General features: G+C 57.1%; 1 protein-coding gene across 3 annotated transcripts in view; it reads right to left on the bottom strand.

The window, feature by feature from the left end:
• Nucleotides 1-3,531: 3,531 nt before the first annotated feature.
• Nucleotides 3,532-18,050, bottom strand: part of RAB11FIP4 (RAB11 family interacting protein 4) — a 115,508-nt gene continuing 100,989 nt past the window's right edge. For all 3 annotated transcript variants that reach the window (XM_073879386.1, XM_073879387.1, XM_073879389.1), the window contains 10 exons: nucleotides 17,446-17,580; nucleotides 17,055-17,090; nucleotides 15,739-15,838; nucleotides 15,423-15,526; nucleotides 14,171-14,311; nucleotides 12,643-12,724; nucleotides 12,032-12,169; nucleotides 11,769-11,927; nucleotides 10,505-10,648; nucleotides 3,532-9,416 (listed from right to left, as the gene is read on the bottom strand). In XM_073879386.1, the coding sequence (XP_073735487.1) occupies nucleotides 9,300-9,416; nucleotides 10,505-10,648; nucleotides 11,769-11,927; nucleotides 12,032-12,169; nucleotides 12,643-12,724; nucleotides 14,171-14,311; nucleotides 15,423-15,526; nucleotides 15,739-15,838; nucleotides 17,055-17,090; nucleotides 17,446-17,580 (1,156 nt within the window). In that variant the 3' untranslated portion in view covers nucleotides 3,532-9,299. The remainder of the gene's footprint in view (nucleotides 9,417-10,504; nucleotides 10,649-11,768; nucleotides 11,928-12,031; nucleotides 12,170-12,642; nucleotides 12,725-14,170; nucleotides 14,312-15,422; nucleotides 15,527-15,738; nucleotides 15,839-17,054; nucleotides 17,091-17,445; nucleotides 17,581-18,050) is intronic.

The raw sequence follows: 18,050 nt of genomic DNA, 5'->3' as shown, positions 1-18,050 counted from the left end.
AAGCGACGCCTCCCTGCTCTGAGGAACCCACTCCCCGGGCTAGTCAGTGGAGTCCCGCTTTGGGATGACTCCTTCCTCTTACCAGCTGCCTGGGTGTGAACCCCGGGTGACTTACGGCGAGTTAGGGCACCTGTGGTGGCTCAGTTTCCTCATCTGTAAAATGGGGCTATCACTACCACCCACCTCGTAGTGGTTGTGAGGATTACAGGACCCAGTGCGCACCAATCACTTGGCACACTGCCTGGCACGCGGTAAGCCCAAAGCACACGGAAGCCAAGAAGTACCTCGCCGTTGCCTCCTGCGGGCGACGCACTGCATCAGGCACAGTGACAGGGGAGGGATGGTACCAAATCCCGCTTCCCCAGGACTGGGAAATGGGAGGGCCGCCGCCACCGCTGGCGGGCTGGCCTGAGCCACCGAGAACCGGCCTCATCCTGCAGCGAGCGCCCCCTGCTGGCCACAGGTCTCTGGGCCGCCGGCGGGGGCTGGCGCCGCACCTGTCGCCCCGGAGGGCCCCGGGCGGGCGTGAAAGTGAGGGGCTGCGGGAGTGGCTTTGCCCACCTTTGCGCGAAGCTTAGTCATTTTCTGGAGACGGGGTGGCTGGAGTAGATCCTCCCGGCAAGGCTTTGAGAAGCCTGGCTCCCTTGCCCAGATGACCACTGACATCTGGCAATTCCAACTCCTCATCCCACTCAGCAAACAAACAGCAGATAACCCAGGTCTTACCTGAGTCCAGGCTGCCTTCATCTCTGTCTTCCTCTCTCAGTCTGCTGCCCAGTCCCGCCGCCGCCACCCTCTGAGACTGGGCTCTGAGCAGGCCGCTCCCTGGCTTAAGATCCTTCTGCTCTCTCCGCCCGCTAAGGCTCTTCACCTGCTGTTCCTGCTGTTCCCTCCCGGTGTCCTCCCCAGTCTCCCTTACCTGGCCTCCTCCTCTTCCTCCTGGCCTCAGTTGACTCCTCAAATGATCTCTGGGGGGATTACATACCGGTGACCCTCACGCCTGCCTACACGCTAGAATCACCTTGGGGCCTTTGGAAAAACCCTAGTGTCCAGCCCACCCCTTACCACCTGAATCCAACTCGCTGGGCTGGGGCCTGTATCCGTCGGGGTTTTCAGCTACCCCCAGGTTATTCAGATTTGCAGCCAGGACCGAGAATCTCCCATTCTCACACGCTGGAGGCACTCTGTGCCCTGAGGGTGAGGAGCAGAGCTCTTTTGCTCAGGGTCAAAGCTCCGCGCCTAGCTCTACAGCGTGTATCTATTAGGTGCTGATGAAACAATTGTTTCGGGCGGGGCTCGGGCCGGGCTCTGCACTGCCTCACCAGCCCCACCTCCCAGCTGAAAGGGTGTGCTTTCTACCGGCCTCTCCCACATGTGGTTCCTGGGTCCTACAATCCCCCAGGGGTCCCCTGCAATACCCCATCCTCGGGGAAGCTGTCCCTGATCCCCAACTGACCTCAATTCCCTTGCCCCCCGCTCCTGCAGCCCTCCCCCCCGGCCTTTCCCAAGTGCAGCTCATCACCTGGGGGTCAGCCGTGGCTCCCCTTTCCCCAGGAGGTCATAAGCCTCTGCTGTCTTTTCTGTACCTACCCCTAGTGCCTAAATTGGTTGGTTGAGTGATTTCAGACCCAGATATTTTTTACCTCTTCAGGAGACTGGCCTGGGCCCAGACCACTCTAAAAGGCTCTAAATGGGGGTACCTTGGAGGCTCAGCTGGTTGGGCATCTGCCTCCGGCTCAGGTCCTAATCTCCAGGTCCTGGGATTGAGCCCCATGTCGGGCTCCCTGCTTAGCGGAGAGTCTGCTTCTCCCTCTGCCTCTGCCCCTCCCCCTTGCTCGTGCTCTCTCTCTCTCAAATGAATAAATAAAATCTTAAAAAGTAATTTTTTTTTAAAGGCTCCAAATGTGAGGACCTAGTGAGTTTGGGATCTGAAAACGAGCCCTTTGCAGGAACTGTGTGACCTCTAGGGGGCGCAGGGATGATGTTGTCTGAAATACTCAGGAATGGTTCTCCAGGACCGCCTAGCAGGGAATGCACCTGTGCGGAGGGCACGACCTGTGCACCCAGCAGTGCTTGCTTCCACCCCTCTCCAGAATAGCAAACAGAGTTGAATTGCGTCCCCCTAAAAAGATGTGGATGTCCTAAGCCCTGGTACCTGTGAATGTAGCCTTTTTAGGAAATAGGGTGTTTACAGATACAAGCAAGTCAAAGATGAGGTCATCCTGGATCAGGGTGGAGCCTAATCCAATGTCTGGTGTCCTTATAACAACTGTGAAATTTGGACAGAGATACACAGAGGGAAGGTGGCTGTGTGAAGGCAGATGCTCAAGGGGGCTAACAGCTTCTGGAAAGGCCAGCGGTTGCTTCTGGATGGCTGGGTAGGGTGGGGAAGGCAGAACCAGTCTCAAAAAAAAGTAGTGGCAAACTAAGGAGTCTAATTCCAAAACTGGGGCGCAAGGCAGGAGCTCAGGAATTGGAGACACCTGCTTGGCAGCAGAAAGGTCCTGGAAAGGGTTGAGAATAGGGTCGCCAGATAAAACGCAAGATGCCCAGTTAAATGTGAATTTAATGTGAATTTCAGATATGCAATGAATAATTTTTAAGTATTGGATGGGACATATTTAAGCTGAAAAATTATCTGAAATTCACATTTAATTGGGCATCCTGTATTTTTATTCACAGGATCTGGCATCTGGATCCCGACTCAAGTCGGGAAGGAAGAGGGCACATTAGGAAGATGGAGGGAACAGAGATCCAGGACACCAAATTCCCAGTTTGGGGAAGGGACTTGCCCGTGAGCTCGGGAGGCCACGTAAATCCACTGGGTAGGGAGCTGTCTGCTGCCCAGGCAGACCCACCACACAAGGGCCTGTGTGGGGAGGTGGAGGGATCTGTTCTGAGGGTCTGGGCCAACAGGGAGAGCAGACTCCTCTCCAGGTGGTGGGCCAGGGCCACCTGTGAATCCCTTCCCCACACCTGGAATCCCGTAGTAAGAGGAAGGGGCAGACAGAGGGCAGAAAGCTGGGCATCAGGGCCACTCAACCTGGAGCTACCTCGATGCTCCTGGGCTTAGCAGGACTCGTGCTGTCAGGTTGGTCTGAAACCGAATTTGAGGGGAAGACTTGAGCCCGTGACCCAGGGGAGTCACAGTGGTGGACATGGAGGATGGCCCTGGAGCCCCATTAGAGTGACCAGGGCAAGCTGAAGACCCTTGGGAGGTCCTTGCTGGGAAAGGGGACTTGGTTGCGGCAAAGACAAGGTTTTTGAACATCATAGCCCTGGGGATGGACATGGTGTGGTGTTGCAGGGGCTTTTGGGATCCACATCTCCTCTCCTGGGGACGGCGGGCCAAAACGAGGGTCTGCGGGGTGACCCCCTGCTCTGCCCTGCACCTGGAGGACAGCACCAGCCACCCTGGGATGCTGGGTCGGGCCTGCTCTTCCTGAAGAAGACGGTCTGTCCCCAGGAGCCCTGGAACCAGGTCTCCCTCTTCCACCCACCCTCCCCCAACCACAGAAACTCACCATCAAGTCAGGCAAGAAAAGCAAACTATTTATTTACACCTCGGTCTGTACATTAGAGTTCCTGAAGGAGACTGCCTCTGAGAGCCTGCTCCTTTTTGGCTAGAAGCAGGTAGGGGGCGGAGAGCTTGAGGCCCTGGGACACAGCCTTGGCCCCCCCCTTCCCCTTCCCCTTCCCTGGAGCCTGGGGGAGGTCTCAGCCCAGCCCTGAAGCTAAGCCTGCTTCCAGATGGAGGCTCCTGGGGTGGGACTCAAGGAGAATCCCACAGAGTCAAAGCCATCTAACAAACCCTTGGGCATGAGGCCACACGTGCAGCTTATCCAATCTGGGCCCCTGGGGTCCCAGCCAAGAAAGCAGGAAGGGCTGGGATGAAGGGAGCCGGCAGGCCGTGCGCGAGTCCTCACCACGCCGGTCCCGCCGCAGTCCAGCCCGTAGCCGGGAATTAATGGCACTCGGGTCTGAGCACCTTGGGCAAAGGAGGAAGAGCTCGGCAGTTGTTATGTTAATGACGGGCCGGGGCAGCTGCCAGAAGCCTCTTCTTTCTGCCCACTTGGAGTCCAAGGCTGTTCGAGACACCAGACGGCGGTGGTCCTGAAGGCAGCCCAATGCCAAGCACTGGGAGCCCCCCACTGCTGGAGCTTCCCCCCGGGACCAGGGGCGCTGCTGCAGACCCATGACGTCCCTGCCCGGGCGCGCCCAGCTTTCTAGAAATATTGACACCAATGCAGGGGAAGAGGTTTGTGGGAGAAGGTGCTTTACACAGTTACCCTTTTCTGGTGTGCAAGGCTTCTAAACTAGCTACAGGCTGTACGGGGGTGGGGGTGTGGGGGGGTGGCTAAGAGGGTCCGAGCCCTCCAAGCTGAAGACCACAGTAAAAAGAGTTCTGTACAAAGTTACCAAATCTGCAAGGCTGAGCGAGCAGAGCGGAGGCTCAGCCTTGAGCCTCTCCACGTGGATCAACGTGCGGGGAGGCCTGGCCTGGGAGCACACCAGGTGTGGTGGAGGCACGGGGACACCAAGCGGGACGCTATGTACACATTTACAGGGCTTGGGAAGGGCCAGGGGAACGAGAGGGTGTAGAAAAGGGGCAGTGGGGACATGGGAACTCCTGTACAGCGGAGACGGAAGGAAAAAGGCACAAGGACAACGACCCCAAACCATGCAGACGAAACACAGCCTGTGCAGCACAGCAAAGCAGAGGGGCCGCGCGGGAAGCAGTCTCCCCACAAACCCAGGGGCCCAGCAGGAGGCGCAGGCCCCCCCAGGCAGCAGCACTCATGTCCTGCGTGGGCAGCCCTGGCATGCCATTCTCAGCCACCCTTCCTGCTGGGGGCTCGGGGCAGACAACCCTCCCCCTACAGTCTCAGGGAGAGAGAAGGAGCCTGCAAGATCGGAGTGATGTACGGCATCACACTTCACCAAGTCTATGCTTCTAGAAACCTTTCCAGAAGGCACCCGCTTTTCTCAGGTAGGCAGCAGAGAATGTGGCAGAAGGGCCTTAGAGCTGTTCTGCCACGAGGCTGGGCAGGCCCAGAAGGTCCCTAAGGTCAGTGAGTCAAGGGAAGGAACTTGCCTGAAGTCACCCAGGGGTACGTGGCCCCTCAACAGTCAGGGGGTACCAGCCTGAAGCATCGCCCCACAGGGGCTGCCCTAGTCCCGAAGGAGGCACGACCGGGGAGGGGGCCAGCACTGAAGTCCTCAACCTAAAACCCTCCTTAGCACTTTCAAAGAGTTGCCATGGATCTGCCAGGCAAACAGTCATTTCCTTGGCATGGTGACCATCCCCAAACTTCCCCTTTTAGGTTTAAATTTGCTAATGCGTTAAACACACACAGCCACAGAGCACAAAAAGCGGGCTTAATTCTTCCCTGAGCCACCAGGCCCCACTGGCCCCTGCAGGTTTCTGCCAGTTATGAAGCCCCTCCTTGGAACGAAAGCGCCTACGCGGTACCCTCCTGACCACTGCACCTGACGGGCTCAGGAACCAGACTTGCCGGCAGATGAGTGCCCGGAGCCTCTAGAACATGGGCTGGGATGCTGGTTTGACTACTAACAGTGGAAGAGCTGGGGTGACGCTCCTCCACCCAGCCTGAAAACAGATCAGAGGCCAGTGTCCCCTCCTGCTCAGCTGTGCGAGTAGAAGACTGTTTCTGGGGCTGCTTCAGGGGGACGGCCCCTCCCTGACCCCTGACTCCAGAATGGGCCTGTGCGCGACTCCATGGGCACCAGGCGGAGACTTGCCACTCAGGTTTGCTAACCCCCAGGCTGGAGAGAACAGCTTGGTACACCAGTTCCTGAAGGCATCTGGCCTCCCATCCCTGGGGTGAGGGATCTGCTCACAAACCATCAAAGCCATCGACACCCCCACTGTTAAAGTAGCACCTGGATTAACAAACCCAACAGCCATTTCCACCCTTGTTTTCTCCATCCCTGACTAGGAACCTTCTAGTCTCAACCTTGGGCTAGAAGATCACTTTAAACATCTGGATGCCTGGGCCACACCCACACCAATTACACTGGAATCTTGGGGTGGGGCAGCTCAGTCAGCAGAATTTCGAAAATCTCCCCGGGGTTATTCCGATGCACAGCCCAAGTCAAAAACCACTATTTCGGGTCCAAGTGCCTTGGGAGGTTCTTGAGCTCTGTGTTTGTAATAAGTGAGAAATAAAGTCAGAATAAAGGCATTTCCCTCTGACAATTCTCAAAGAATGTACAAACTTAAAATAATCTGTCTAGCTTGGCCAATTCAAAAGTTTCAAATATACACTTTTTTTTTTTTTAACGAGAACTTTATAAAGCTCACTCGCTGATTCTGCAAATTTTGTTTGGCTTCCCGTTGAATGTAAGGATAGCCAAGTGCCGTGTAAAATGTGGGTCTGTTGTAGGACCCCCCTCCGAGTGCCCCCGAAACACTGCTCAACTTTGGATGAGTTACTACTAATCCCTACTAGGTAGAGTTGCCAGGTTTAGCAGTAACAAAAAACAAAACGCACCTGGGCACTCAGTTAAGTTACAATCACCTGGGGGGGTTCTTTAAACATTCCAATAGCTGGGCCACACCCCACGGCAAGGAAATCGGATCCTCTGGGGATTCGGCCCAGGTATCAGAATTTTTAAAATCTCTCCGTTTTAGATGTGTCCCAAGTATTGCATGGAACATAACTTCTATTAGGAGTTGTGTTTTGTTTGCCTGAAAGGCACACCGCGCTGGTCATTGTGTGTACTACTTAAGCCGTTCCAGCACCCAGAGAGAAGAGGGGGAACTCTCAATCAGACAACACACAAAGGAGGGGGAAGCCCAGGAAGGGGGCAGGGTCTGCCCCATGTGCTCCCAGAGTCAGTACCGCTCTGGAACCCTCGCTGGGGTCCATGGGGCTGGGACCCTGGCCGCATGTGCCTCCCGAAAGCTAGCTTTCACGCATAGAAGAGCAGTTAAAAACACGACATGATCTTGAAAAGCCAACTAGAATGACAGCCTAGGTTTTTTAAAGACGATTTTGGTTGAAGAAGGTTGGATTGAACCTGAGGCCTGGGTAACATGGAGTTTAGTCTCGTTTTAAAGTCAGCCCTCTTCGAGACCCCCATGCACAGCACTAGATCCCTAGGGGCCTTTCAGACGAGGCCGCTCCGGTGGCGCCCCCTTCAGGAAGGGGGCAGCAAAACATGGCAAGCCCACCGCTTTCCACCCCTTTTCAACAAAGCAGAAATTCCCTCCCACATAAGGCCTCTGGGGCCTTCTCTGGAATTCCGTATCAGTGCAGCTAAAGAGCATAGAAAGTTTTACATACAAAATGCTCACTCCTACGGACTCCCCCACGGACCAGGACCTTGATCTGGCTGGCCTCCGAAGGGCTCCTTCCAATGTAAATCCAGACCAAAGCCAAGTCATGATATGTTTTCTTTCCTTTCCTTTAATTTGGGGCCACTGCCGCCTTTTAGCAAATTCTCAAGAGACCCACTCCTCTCTGCCTTCTTTCTACTGCCGCTGCTGCTTCTCAGACCCCGGAGGAGCCCAAGGACACCAGCATCCTAGGGGCTTGAGGGCTCTCAGAAGATGGACCCCTTGCCCTAGTCTTCCTGGGGTGGCTGACCCCAAAGTCCTGGATCGGACCAACACAGCCCCATTACCTGCAGCATGAAACAAATCCCACACATGAACTTAAAAGAGAAATCACACGATCCAACAACAGCAGAAGGTGACTGGCATGGAGTGAAGACCGGTCCTGGCCACAACCCTGCCTTTGTGAACAGGGAACGTGCATCCCCAAGCCCCCAAGCCCCTCTTCACCCTCTACAGCCCTCTCTTCCTTGCGAACACCCCTCCAGCCCCTCCCCAACATGCCCAAACTTTCCTTTTTAGACCAGAATTGAAGACAAGAAGAAACTGCAGGGGAAAAGATTAAGACCGTACATGTTCAAATATACTTGGATTAAGGAAACGAATCACAAGCCATGTACCACTGAGACAAACTGGAAGGCTCAAAGTACCCTATCTACTCCTAGCTGCCTAGAACAAAAGATCACATTAAAAGTCCAGTGTCCATTTCCACCACGTGCCACTGAGGATGGAAAACTAAGGTTTCCCTACAACGTCCCCAACTGTGTCTCTCACTGGCACACCGCACCTGGCTGAGAGCAGGATGCAAGAGAGTGTTTCTAACAGTTGGAACCCGGGGCCCTCGCCACCCAGCTGAGCCAAGCCCAGAGCTCAGAATCCCCAGGCCGTGCGGAGACCGGGAGCTGGGCAGCAAGGCAGCCCACTCCTTGCCCGCCGATGCCATGAAAACAGTCCCTCCGTGTTTCTCTTCTCTTCTAGTAAAATGCAGCCAGAGGGAAGGAAACGAACAGGGGTGTGAGCAAGCTCCTCCCTGAAAAGCAGGTCTTTGGATGCCCAATGCCAACACGTACTTTAGACACCCCTGGCCCCCGGCTCCCCCATCTCCTTTTGAATCCCTTTACTGTACCCCCAAGTTAAATGCTGCTTATTTTTCATGGTCTTAAAAATAGAACAGAAAGAGGTAGGTAAGCAGGGTTGGGGAAGTGTACAGAGACCTCTAAAAATACCAAGAACTCTTAGAATGAAGGTCGCCCCACGTTAGCTCCTCTGCAAGCCTGAGTCCTTTGGACACACAGTGCCCAAGGATAGCGGGGGGCTGCCAGCTGGGGAGGGGCTCTGGGAGGGCCCCTTCATTTTTTCAGAGCCTGAGCACCTAGGCTTCAAAGGTGGCCAGAGAGGTTGGGGAGGATGCAGCTGTTGGGCATTTGAACTCCTGGAAAAGATCACAAATTGGCTCTCACTCCCAGAGGGAACAGGGGTGGGGTGAAAGAGCCTGTCTCACTAGAGTGTGTTTTAATCCTTCTCCCCAGAGGTAGAATCATTTTTGTCCTGTATCTGAAACACCATCTTCCAGTTCTTGTTATTACAGTAACTCCTGATTGCAGACCTTGCCCCTCCCACCTCCAGGGCCATCTGCCCTTGCAAAGGGCTCCGTGTGGACAGGAATGGCAGAGATCTCATCCACAGCCACGGCCCCACACTCACTCCTTGCTGCGTGCACGTATTCCCCCACATACACACCAGTACACACGACATGGTGGCCAGAGATACATTTACAGTGTGTGTGTGTGTGTGTGTGTGTGTGTGTGTGTGCGCGTGTGCGTGCGTGTATGTGTGTGTGTGGCCCAGCTTGGGCTGCATCCTCAAGCGGGGTCTGCCCCTTGGTCCCAGGGCCCGGGGTCTGAGGGTCCCCGAGGCTGCTCTGCAGCCAGCCCTTGTCTCAGTGTTTGATCTCAAGGATGGAGGGGTTGTGGTCCAGGATGGCAAGGATTATCTTGTCCATGTACTGCCTCAGCCGGAAGTTGATCTCCTCCTGCTCCTTCAGGGCTTCCATGAGCTGGAGGGAATGGGAGACGTGGGTCAGAGGCCGGGCCCGGGCTCCGGTGCAGAGGGAGCCCAGATTCCCAGCTTGCGGTGAGCCAGTGCCCGACAAACGAGGGGCTCAGGAGACCCCGGGCAAGGCAGACCCCAGGACCACCTCAGCATTCGGCTGCCAGAAGCAAGCTATAGCAGCTCTGGGAGGGCCCCTTCTCACACCTAAGGAGTGAGAGCCATGCACGTGCCCAGGCCCCGCCCCCAGGGATTCGGATTCAGCTGGTCTGTGGAGGGACCCAAGTAGAAGCAATTACTTGGTACAGGCCGAGAACACTGGCCAAAGACATTTATGATCAAGAATGACATCCAAAGTCCCAGGGCCCTAAGACTCCCGAGGTTTCTAGCCGTTTCCTCTACCCGAAATGGCCCCCTCGCCACCCTGGCTCTGCCACCCACCCTGTGTGGATCCATTCCTGACATATCCTTTAGGAGGAAATGCTGCCTCTGCCCCCAGGCTGGAGACCCTTGAGATGAGGGGTCAGCTCTTAGCTCTGTGTCCCAAGCACAGGATAAGGGGTTCAGGGACTTCTTAACGATTGACGTTAATATATAACCAGGACATTTTGGAGGCCTGATCTTTTATAACCACACCCTGGTGGGGCAGAAAGAATGGACTTTGGTTCTGGAGACCTGGGTCCTTCGCTCCCCACAAGTTGGGTGATCTTGTATCCTAGTTTCCCAATCGGGAACATGGAAGCGTCCAGAAAGCCTTCCAATTGTCAGAAGATATACTACAAGCAGGTGCTCAAGAAAGGCTAGGGTCCTCCCCTTCTTGGCTTGAGGGAGAGGAGTTCTAGCCTCTCCTGCGTTACCTGTTGATGGAAGCATGTTGCTCGACTGGCATGTTTCCGTCTGTTCCCAAACCCATGCTTCTCCCAGTGAGTGGAAGAATCAGAACTGACGTAACTCCACCTATAGCCAGAATCCCTCACGGCTCCAGTCTGCTTTTCCGGCTCGAGGTGGCCTGGGGCCTCTCGTCACAGCACATGGGAATGGGGCAGGACAGAGGAGGGGCCGAGACTCCAAAGTGAGAACGAACGGCCGTGTTACCTCATCGCGAGAGGCTGTGTCTATCTCTGCAGCCAGGGACTGGGCTTTGGTCTGGGTGGCAAAGAGGCTCTTTGCTTCATAGAGGCTGAGGCTCAAGATCTGTCCATTCAAGTCATCATTCTGGTCCCGCAGCTTATGATTCTCCTGTGGAGGACAAGGGCGACATCAGCTCCCAGAAGTGTTCAGAACCCACCAGAACCCGTTTCTTGGCATTCACGGTCTCCTGACTCCCACCAGCACCCTCCTCTCGTGCGTGTCATGGCCAGCTCAAGATGCCCATAGATGATGGGGCCTCTGCCGGGCTTAGGGGGGAGGTCTGGATGTTGAGAGGTCAGGGGGTCCTGAGGAGGAGTTACAGGCCTGCTCAGGGGAACTAAGTTGCCAGGTAGGGGCAGGGCTCCCGGCCACCCCTCCTCCCTGGGGGTGGGTGAGCCAGAAGAGGAGCTCCTGAGGCCCCACATGGGGACACGGCCCACGGGGTGGCTCCTTTTCCAACCCCGGCCCTCCATGAAGAGTGATGCTCTGGGGTCTCTGGGCTGGCAGGCTGGATCTAGGCTCCTCCTGTAGCTAGGTTCAGGAGTCCTGCTCCGGGACAACTCCTTCCAGGGGCATCTTTGCTCCCAAGTACAGGTGGCCCCACAGTGCCCTGCCCAGACCCCACGGACCAGCACCATGTGCTAGTGTTTGCCTCAAGTCTCCTAACTAACTGCTCACACCTGGGACTTTGGACGTCCCGTCATGAATGAGGAAGGGCTGGGGATTTAGGATTGCTGTGGGGTGCTGGTGAAACCGACTCAGGAGTATAATTTATAGAGCCGTTCCCCCCCACCCCGCCCCTAGGATCAGGCTAGGCTGAGTAGGAGCTTCACTCACCAGCACTCCCTCGCTTGGTCTCTGCCCCTCCTGATCCAACCTCCCCCAGCTGGTCTTCGATCATGGGATTGTTCCCAGGAACCATTTGAAATGGAACCCTGGGCTCAGGGTCTGCTTCTGGGAGAACCCAACACAGCAAGACACCGGTGTGCAACTGGGTAGAGTCTCACTCTCCATCCCATCATCAAGGACAGCAGAGTGGTGTCTATTTCCTTGTATGGACTCCAAGGAAAGCCCCTGGGATTTGCATCAGACGCAGCCTAGAGGGAAGCCGCCTCACTGAGCGGTGAGGTGGGGCCGAGCAGCTCCGCCAGTCAGGGAAGGCGGTGTTACAGCTCTTGGCCCCTCCGAGGAGACCCATCCCGTGGGGAGGGAGGCGGCAGTGGCCCACCTGCTTGAGCCGCTTGACCTCATGCTCCAGCTCCACCTCGCGGGCCCTGGCGCTGAACTCGCCCAGGCTAGAGGACGAGCTGCGACCCCTGCCTGGCCGCTCGCAGTCCAGCTTGTACATCTGCAGGTGCTCTAGCTCCTTCCGCAAGTCCTCGATGAGCTGCGTCGGGGAGAGGCGGGTTGGTGGTGGGAGTAGGGCCGCGGGAGTGAGCCCTGGTGGCGCCGCCCCCTTCCCCCCCCCCCCCCCCCCCGCCCGGGACCCACCTCCTGCGTCGCCTCCCGTTCCCTCTGGAACTCTAGGCGGTTCTGCCGCAGCTTGTCCATCATGCGCTTGTACAGGTCCGTCTCATCCTTGAGCCGCAGGCTCGTGTCCTCCAGCCGGTCAGACATGCGCTGCCGCTCCTGAACCGGAGAGTGGGGGGACCCGGTCAGGGAGAAGCTGCCCAAAGAGGCTCGCTACGCCCCGGGGACTCGGACAGGGCCTGGGAGTCAGGGCTTAAAGAAACAGCCTGATCCCTTAGGATTCTAGAAATACGGCTAAAAAATGTCAGGCCTCTGACGTCCTTCCCTGGTGCCAGATGAAACCTGAATCAGGTGCAGCCAAACAGAAGTTAACCTCCTTCTCTCTTTTTTATTATTGTTTTCCCCCTTATATAAGAAAATATATTCACTGCAAACAAACAAACACACACCTCGGAAAATCAGAAAGACAGAAAGACAAATTACTATTCATATTTTATCGCCTATTGTTGTTGTTAGGGCAATTCTATTAGAATTCCAGAAACTAGCAACTGAAGGCCTCTGTGGCCAACATTGCCTCTCTGGGGACTGAGCTCAAGATCCGAGCCTGACAGACGCCCAGACCTGCCGCTCACCTCATCCAGCTTCTCTGTCTGCGCCTTGAGCCGGGTCACTGTTGTTCTGAGCTCGGCATTTTCCTCCTCTAGTTGCTGCACCCTGGGGAAAGGAGAAAGACAAAAATGTCAGCAACGGAGATGATCTTACAATAGACCGACAACTTGCAGCGATTCTCTGCTGCCTGGAAGAGGGAAGGTACCGGAAAGCAACAGAGGTAGAGCAAGAGAATATGTTATTCTCTTCCAGAATTGGAAGAGTTATTCCAGATGATAATACAGCTCTAAGCTTCCTGTCATCCAAGGCGAAATGGTAAAGACCCTGAATGACCATCCTTACGTTTTTGATAAAAGAAAACATTCATTTGTGAGTAAGAACACAGGATTCTTTTTGCACACGTCCTTAGGAGGGATGTTTTTCTGCTAAACAGACAGAAAGTCGTCCTGTGGCTGGCTGTGGCCGGACTTTCCTGTTAGAACTCACACTCAGAGAGCAACGACAATATTTGCTTGTCTTTCTCCCCCAGGCATCGCCCCCCAGGCTCTTCGCTCAGCTCGCCCAGTGGCCCCCTCTGACACATCCACAGGCCCTGGTTCTGACGGTCCCAATTCTCTGTGTTCACAGTGGGCTGTGCCAACGGGATTCCCCGGGGAGACACAGCCCAGGTACCCGGTCGTGGTAACTGACCTGAGGCCAGGGGAGGTGGGTTACCAGTGGCACCAGAACAGTGCAGGGTCACCTCTGCCACTGATTCCTACCGAACATTCCCTCTCCTTCGCACTTGTCACCTTGGGGCTCCCCAGGAGCACAGGGGCAGGCGTCCTCTCTGCCAGGGACCCAGGTGGTCTCCTGGGGGCCTCGCTGGCCTGGGTCATTAGCGAGGGCCACGGCGCCCTAACTCACCTGCCTTCATGGTCACTCGGGGGGGCAGGGAGGGAGGGATGACAGATGGGGAAACGGAGGCCCAGGAAAGGACGCGGTAGGTCCAAAGTCATGGAGCTAAAGGGTGACCAACCCAGATCCCCAGGTCAATACTCCTCTCTCTGCCTGCCTCAGCTTCCAACAGCTATCCCTGAGGTTCGGAAGCCCGAAGGAAACCGGGCCCTGCTCTTCATTTACCTTGGCCCCTGGGGCCCAGGGTCAGTGCACCCAAGCGTTCAGGGTCAGGGTAAATCTGACAGCAGGGGGAGCTCCGAGCCCGGACATCAGACCCAGCCCAGGACTAGGGGCAAGACCACTGTTTTTCCACCTGTTCTCTTGTTGACAGATGTGTGTTGTTTCCAGTTGTATCTAGTATGAACAATGCTACTACGAAGGTTCTGTTATGTACTTCCTGGCAAACATGTCCAGGAAGGGGCCAGGGTCAGGTATCAAGAGGAGAACCGTTAGAACCGGGGGCTTTCCTTCAGGCTCCGTGTTCCAATCTATACAATGGGGATAGTGCCTGTCCCACAGGCCTGAATGAGGAGTGCAGGGTGCGTCTGAGGGCACAGGGCTCTGTGGAGAGGCCCCGTCCCGCGCGCTGGGCCATCCCTGGCCAGGGCCCACCTGGTGTTGAGCAGCTCGATCTCCGTGCTCTTCTCTCTCTCTAGCTTGCTGTAGGCCTCACGGTGCCGCCGCGCCTCCTCCTCCAGGGCCTGCTCGGCCATGGTCTCCTGATCTTTCACCATCTCCTCCAGCTCGTGCACCCTGAGGAGAAGGGCGCACACTCCGGTCCAGGGTCGGCTCTTGTGGCCACTGTCTTCCCACCTCAACCTTGGCTGCGACTCCGGGAGCCCCCGGCCCCAAGACCCCGGCTCAGTAACAGCCCTGCTGTGGGAAGTGGCGGCCTGTTTGCCAGGCCTGGGGGTCTGCAGCTTCGCTGACATGCCTTCAGGACACCACGGCACGTAAGGGGAGGTGGACCGGCCAAGCTCACCACCCAGGGGGGCACCTGGCAGTTGGTCCAGAGGGGAGCAAGGCCGCACCAAGAAGGCGGCACCCCCAGGCCAGGCACAGGGAAGGACAGCAGGCCTCGCCCTGGCCGCACGGAGCAGCCCTCGGGCCTCCTCTTTTCTTTCTGCTCTCCTCCTTCCTGGCCACTGTCCTCTGACCAGCAATTCAGTGACTGGCCACCTTGATTCCAAAAAGGGATAGGTCCTTTGATAGTGGCCCTGAGCGTGCCCGACCCAGGAAAGGGCGGGGTCCCACCAGGAGCCTCACTGGCAGAGCAGCCTAGCGCACATTTCACCGGCAATAGTCCCTCCGGGAGGCTGACCTTCTGGGGTGTCCAAGAGAACCCATTTTTGGGCCCTGCAAGGTTGAGGACCAGACCCCGGCTGGGGATCAGCTTGCCAAGTTTCATGCCATCCTGTGAGGACCACTACACTGTGCAAGCGCTACCTCGCTGCAATCGTGGTCGGGAGGAGGGGCGGCGATGCCTGGACCCTTCCACTAGCAGCAGGTGCGAGCCCCCGACTCGCACCAGTCTCTCCCTCTGCAGAGCCTGTCCCCGGATGGCGGGGGAAGGGGTCAGAGAAATAGGAAAGCGGATCCCAACTCCTGCCTTAGACCCACCCTGGGGCTGCAGACCTGGGGGTCAAAGTCAGGCTCCAACCCGTTTTCAAGTCCCCAGAGACCAGTTCTGGGTGTCCCGCAGGGGCAGGCCCATGTAGTAAGGGGCTAATGCATCACAGCCTCTAGAGGGGAGGGACAAGACATGCGGGTGACCTCTCCCAGCTTTTCTCAGGGGCCTCACAACAGAGACCACTATCCGTTCCCAAGTCACAGACAGGGCCCACCCAAGCCCCCTGGCCCCGACCTGTGCACCAGCTGCGTGTTTTCCTGCTTTAGCTTGCTTTTCAGGTCCCCATTGGTCAGGCTGTCATTTTCCAGTTCAGTCACCTTTTTTTCCAGGAAGCTCACCTGCAGGAGGGGGGCAGAGGTGGGGGTGGAGGAAACCTCTGAGTCCACAGGATGGAGAAGCAGAAACCGTGGGACGGACGGCCAGGTCCCCCAAGTGACTGTGCACAAAGGGTGGTGAGGGCGGGGGCACTTATGTGCCCACGCTAGCAGGGCCGCCTACCCCCACCTCCTGCAGCAAGGACAGGGTCTCCATCCGCCCCCTCAGGACCCACCTTCTCCGTGATGTCGTTGTCACAGGAGTCAATGCTGTCCCGGAACAGATCCTCGGTGCTGCCGTCACTGCTACTGAAGTTGCTGCTATGCATGAGCTGCCTGCAGGGGGGGGGGGGGGGGGGGGGTGAGGGGGGTGAGCAGGGGGGCGTGAGCGGGGGGGGGGGTGAGCGGGGGGGCGGGAGCTACAGAAGCCACCCTCTGGGGCCTGGGGTCCAGAGCAGGCTATGGGCCGAGAGGGGGCACCCACTATGTTGGGGAGGGAGGCCAGGAACCCATCCGAGGAGGCGGTCCTCATCCAGTCAGCAGAGAAGAGTTGCCTGACGTCTGAACTAAGAGATCATCCAGCTCAGAGGCTGGTGGGCGCGACACCCCTCCAGAGCCCCTGGTGGATATGGCCAGTCCCTCACGGCTCTGCCCTGCTGCCTCACCTCCCTTTTTAGGCCGGCCTTCTAGCCAGCAACTAGCCAGTGACCGGAGTGGGCACGTGAGCCCCTGACCACCTCCCTCCAGCTGCATAACCGCCCCGCGAGGGTAGACAGGCTCCACAGGGCTGGCAGACGGTCCTCCTGAGGCCTCCCTGCAAGACTCAATCCCCTCCAGCAAACGGGCTCCTGCTGCACCTCTGGGGACCCTGGGAGAGGGCAGAGGGAAGGAGACCCACCCAGACTGGGCAGGGCAGTAGGCGGGCGGGGTGGTAGTGGGGTCTGCAAACAGGAAACACTTGCTGGGAAACTCTTGCTGGAGGCAAAACCCAGCTACTGCTCTCCAGAGGCCCCCACTTCCCACTCCCTGCCAGGCAGCAGCCAGGGTCTCCGCCAACGAGCTCTCCTGTCCCAGCCCTGCTCCCGAGCCAGAGCCTGGGTGCTTGCTGGCTGCTCCCGGAACCCTGGGCGTGGACCCGGTCCAGTAGGCCGGAGAACCTGGATCCTGAGATCCAGAGTGGGATCCTGGAAGTCCCTGGAAGTCCCGGGAAGTCAGGAGGTGCTGGTCCAGCTGCTGGCCCCAGAGTGCAGGGAGGGCCACCAAGGGCCATGAGATGGGCTGGGTCCCTCGGGGCATCACCGCTGTGCCCGCCTGAAGCTGACACAGCGAGGGGATGGGGCGAGGCCAGCTGCACCACCGCCAGAAGGGGCAAGGGGTGGGGGTGGGAGGCGTGTGACCCTTCTTTTTCAGAGGCAGACCTCTTCTGGCCGCTTGGCCTGCACTTCTGGGGTGCTTCATTCCCCTCTGTGCATTCAGGGGGCCACTACCCTGGCAGTAGGAGCATAATTAAGGGAGACAGCATTCAACCCCTCCTCCCAAGGGGGGGTCTTACCGTCCGAAGGCTGTGCTAGAGATCTTCCGGTTGGGGCTACAGAGAGAGAGAGATTAGAGATTGACAGATTGAGAGAGAGACAGAGGACAGTCATTGAACAGAGGCGGCTCCAGTCCACTTCTAACTCTGCAAGACTCCAAAGTGCAGTATGGGGCTCTGTCCCACCCGCTGCAGGGAATTCACTAATCACCTTGGTCCCGAGTAGAAGCACCCTGATTTTCCTGTCGCAGAAAAATGCAAGCTCCCCAGGCTCAATCCTACTCTGACAGTGCTCTCACACTTGCCAAGACAGAGTGGGGCCACCTCGCCTGAGGCTTCCCCCGCTGGGTCCCCCCACCCCACCCCACCTAGCCGCAGACTCCTATCCCTCTGCTGGGTCCCGGGGCCCCACCTGTTGGCCTTCAAGTTTTTCAGTCGGGCTTCCAAGTCATTCAGCAGGTTGATTTTCTTGCAACACTGAGAGCAGTAAACATCCAGCAATTCACTGTTGTAGGTGTGCCGCATTTTCCTAGGAGTCTGCCCCGCACTGATTCAGGAGAGAGAAAGCAATCACCTCCTGCTCTCCGATCTGCTGCCTCACCTCATCCTGCTGAGCTTACTTTACTGGATTCCACAATACTGGGGACCCTTGTGTTGTGTGCGTTTAGGGGCAGAGGAAGTAGAAATACAGCAACAGATCTCCCCTCCCTCAATGCTCTCAGAGAAGCCAATGAACGGTACCCATTTCACAGATACAGCAACTGAGAGCTAAGCAATGACTAGGTGTGTGGGTCACCTAGAAGGACTCTTTCAACACTAGGGTTCTACTAGGAAGCAAGACAACAAAGACCCCCGAGTCTGCAGGCTCCCAGGTGGGTTCATCCTGAGACAGAAGGAGGGAGGAGGAATTCTAGACCCCCACCAGAGTGCAGAGGCAGCACCCCCAAACCCCGGGAGCAGAACCCATGAAGGTTAGGACTCTGCCCTCTGAACCCCCTGGGACGAGGTTGGGTTGGT

The sequence above is a fragment of the Callorhinus ursinus genome, unplaced genomic scaffold, assembly GCF_003265705.2.
Source record: "Callorhinus ursinus isolate GAN/ISIS: 27379988/994484 unplaced genomic scaffold, GSC_fseal_2.0 scaffold34, whole genome shotgun sequence".
Lineage (NCBI taxonomy): Eukaryota > Metazoa > Chordata > Mammalia > Carnivora > Otariidae > Callorhinus > Callorhinus ursinus.
Note: the sequence above shows the minus strand (reverse complement) of the source record. Positions and strands in the feature narration are given on the sequence as shown.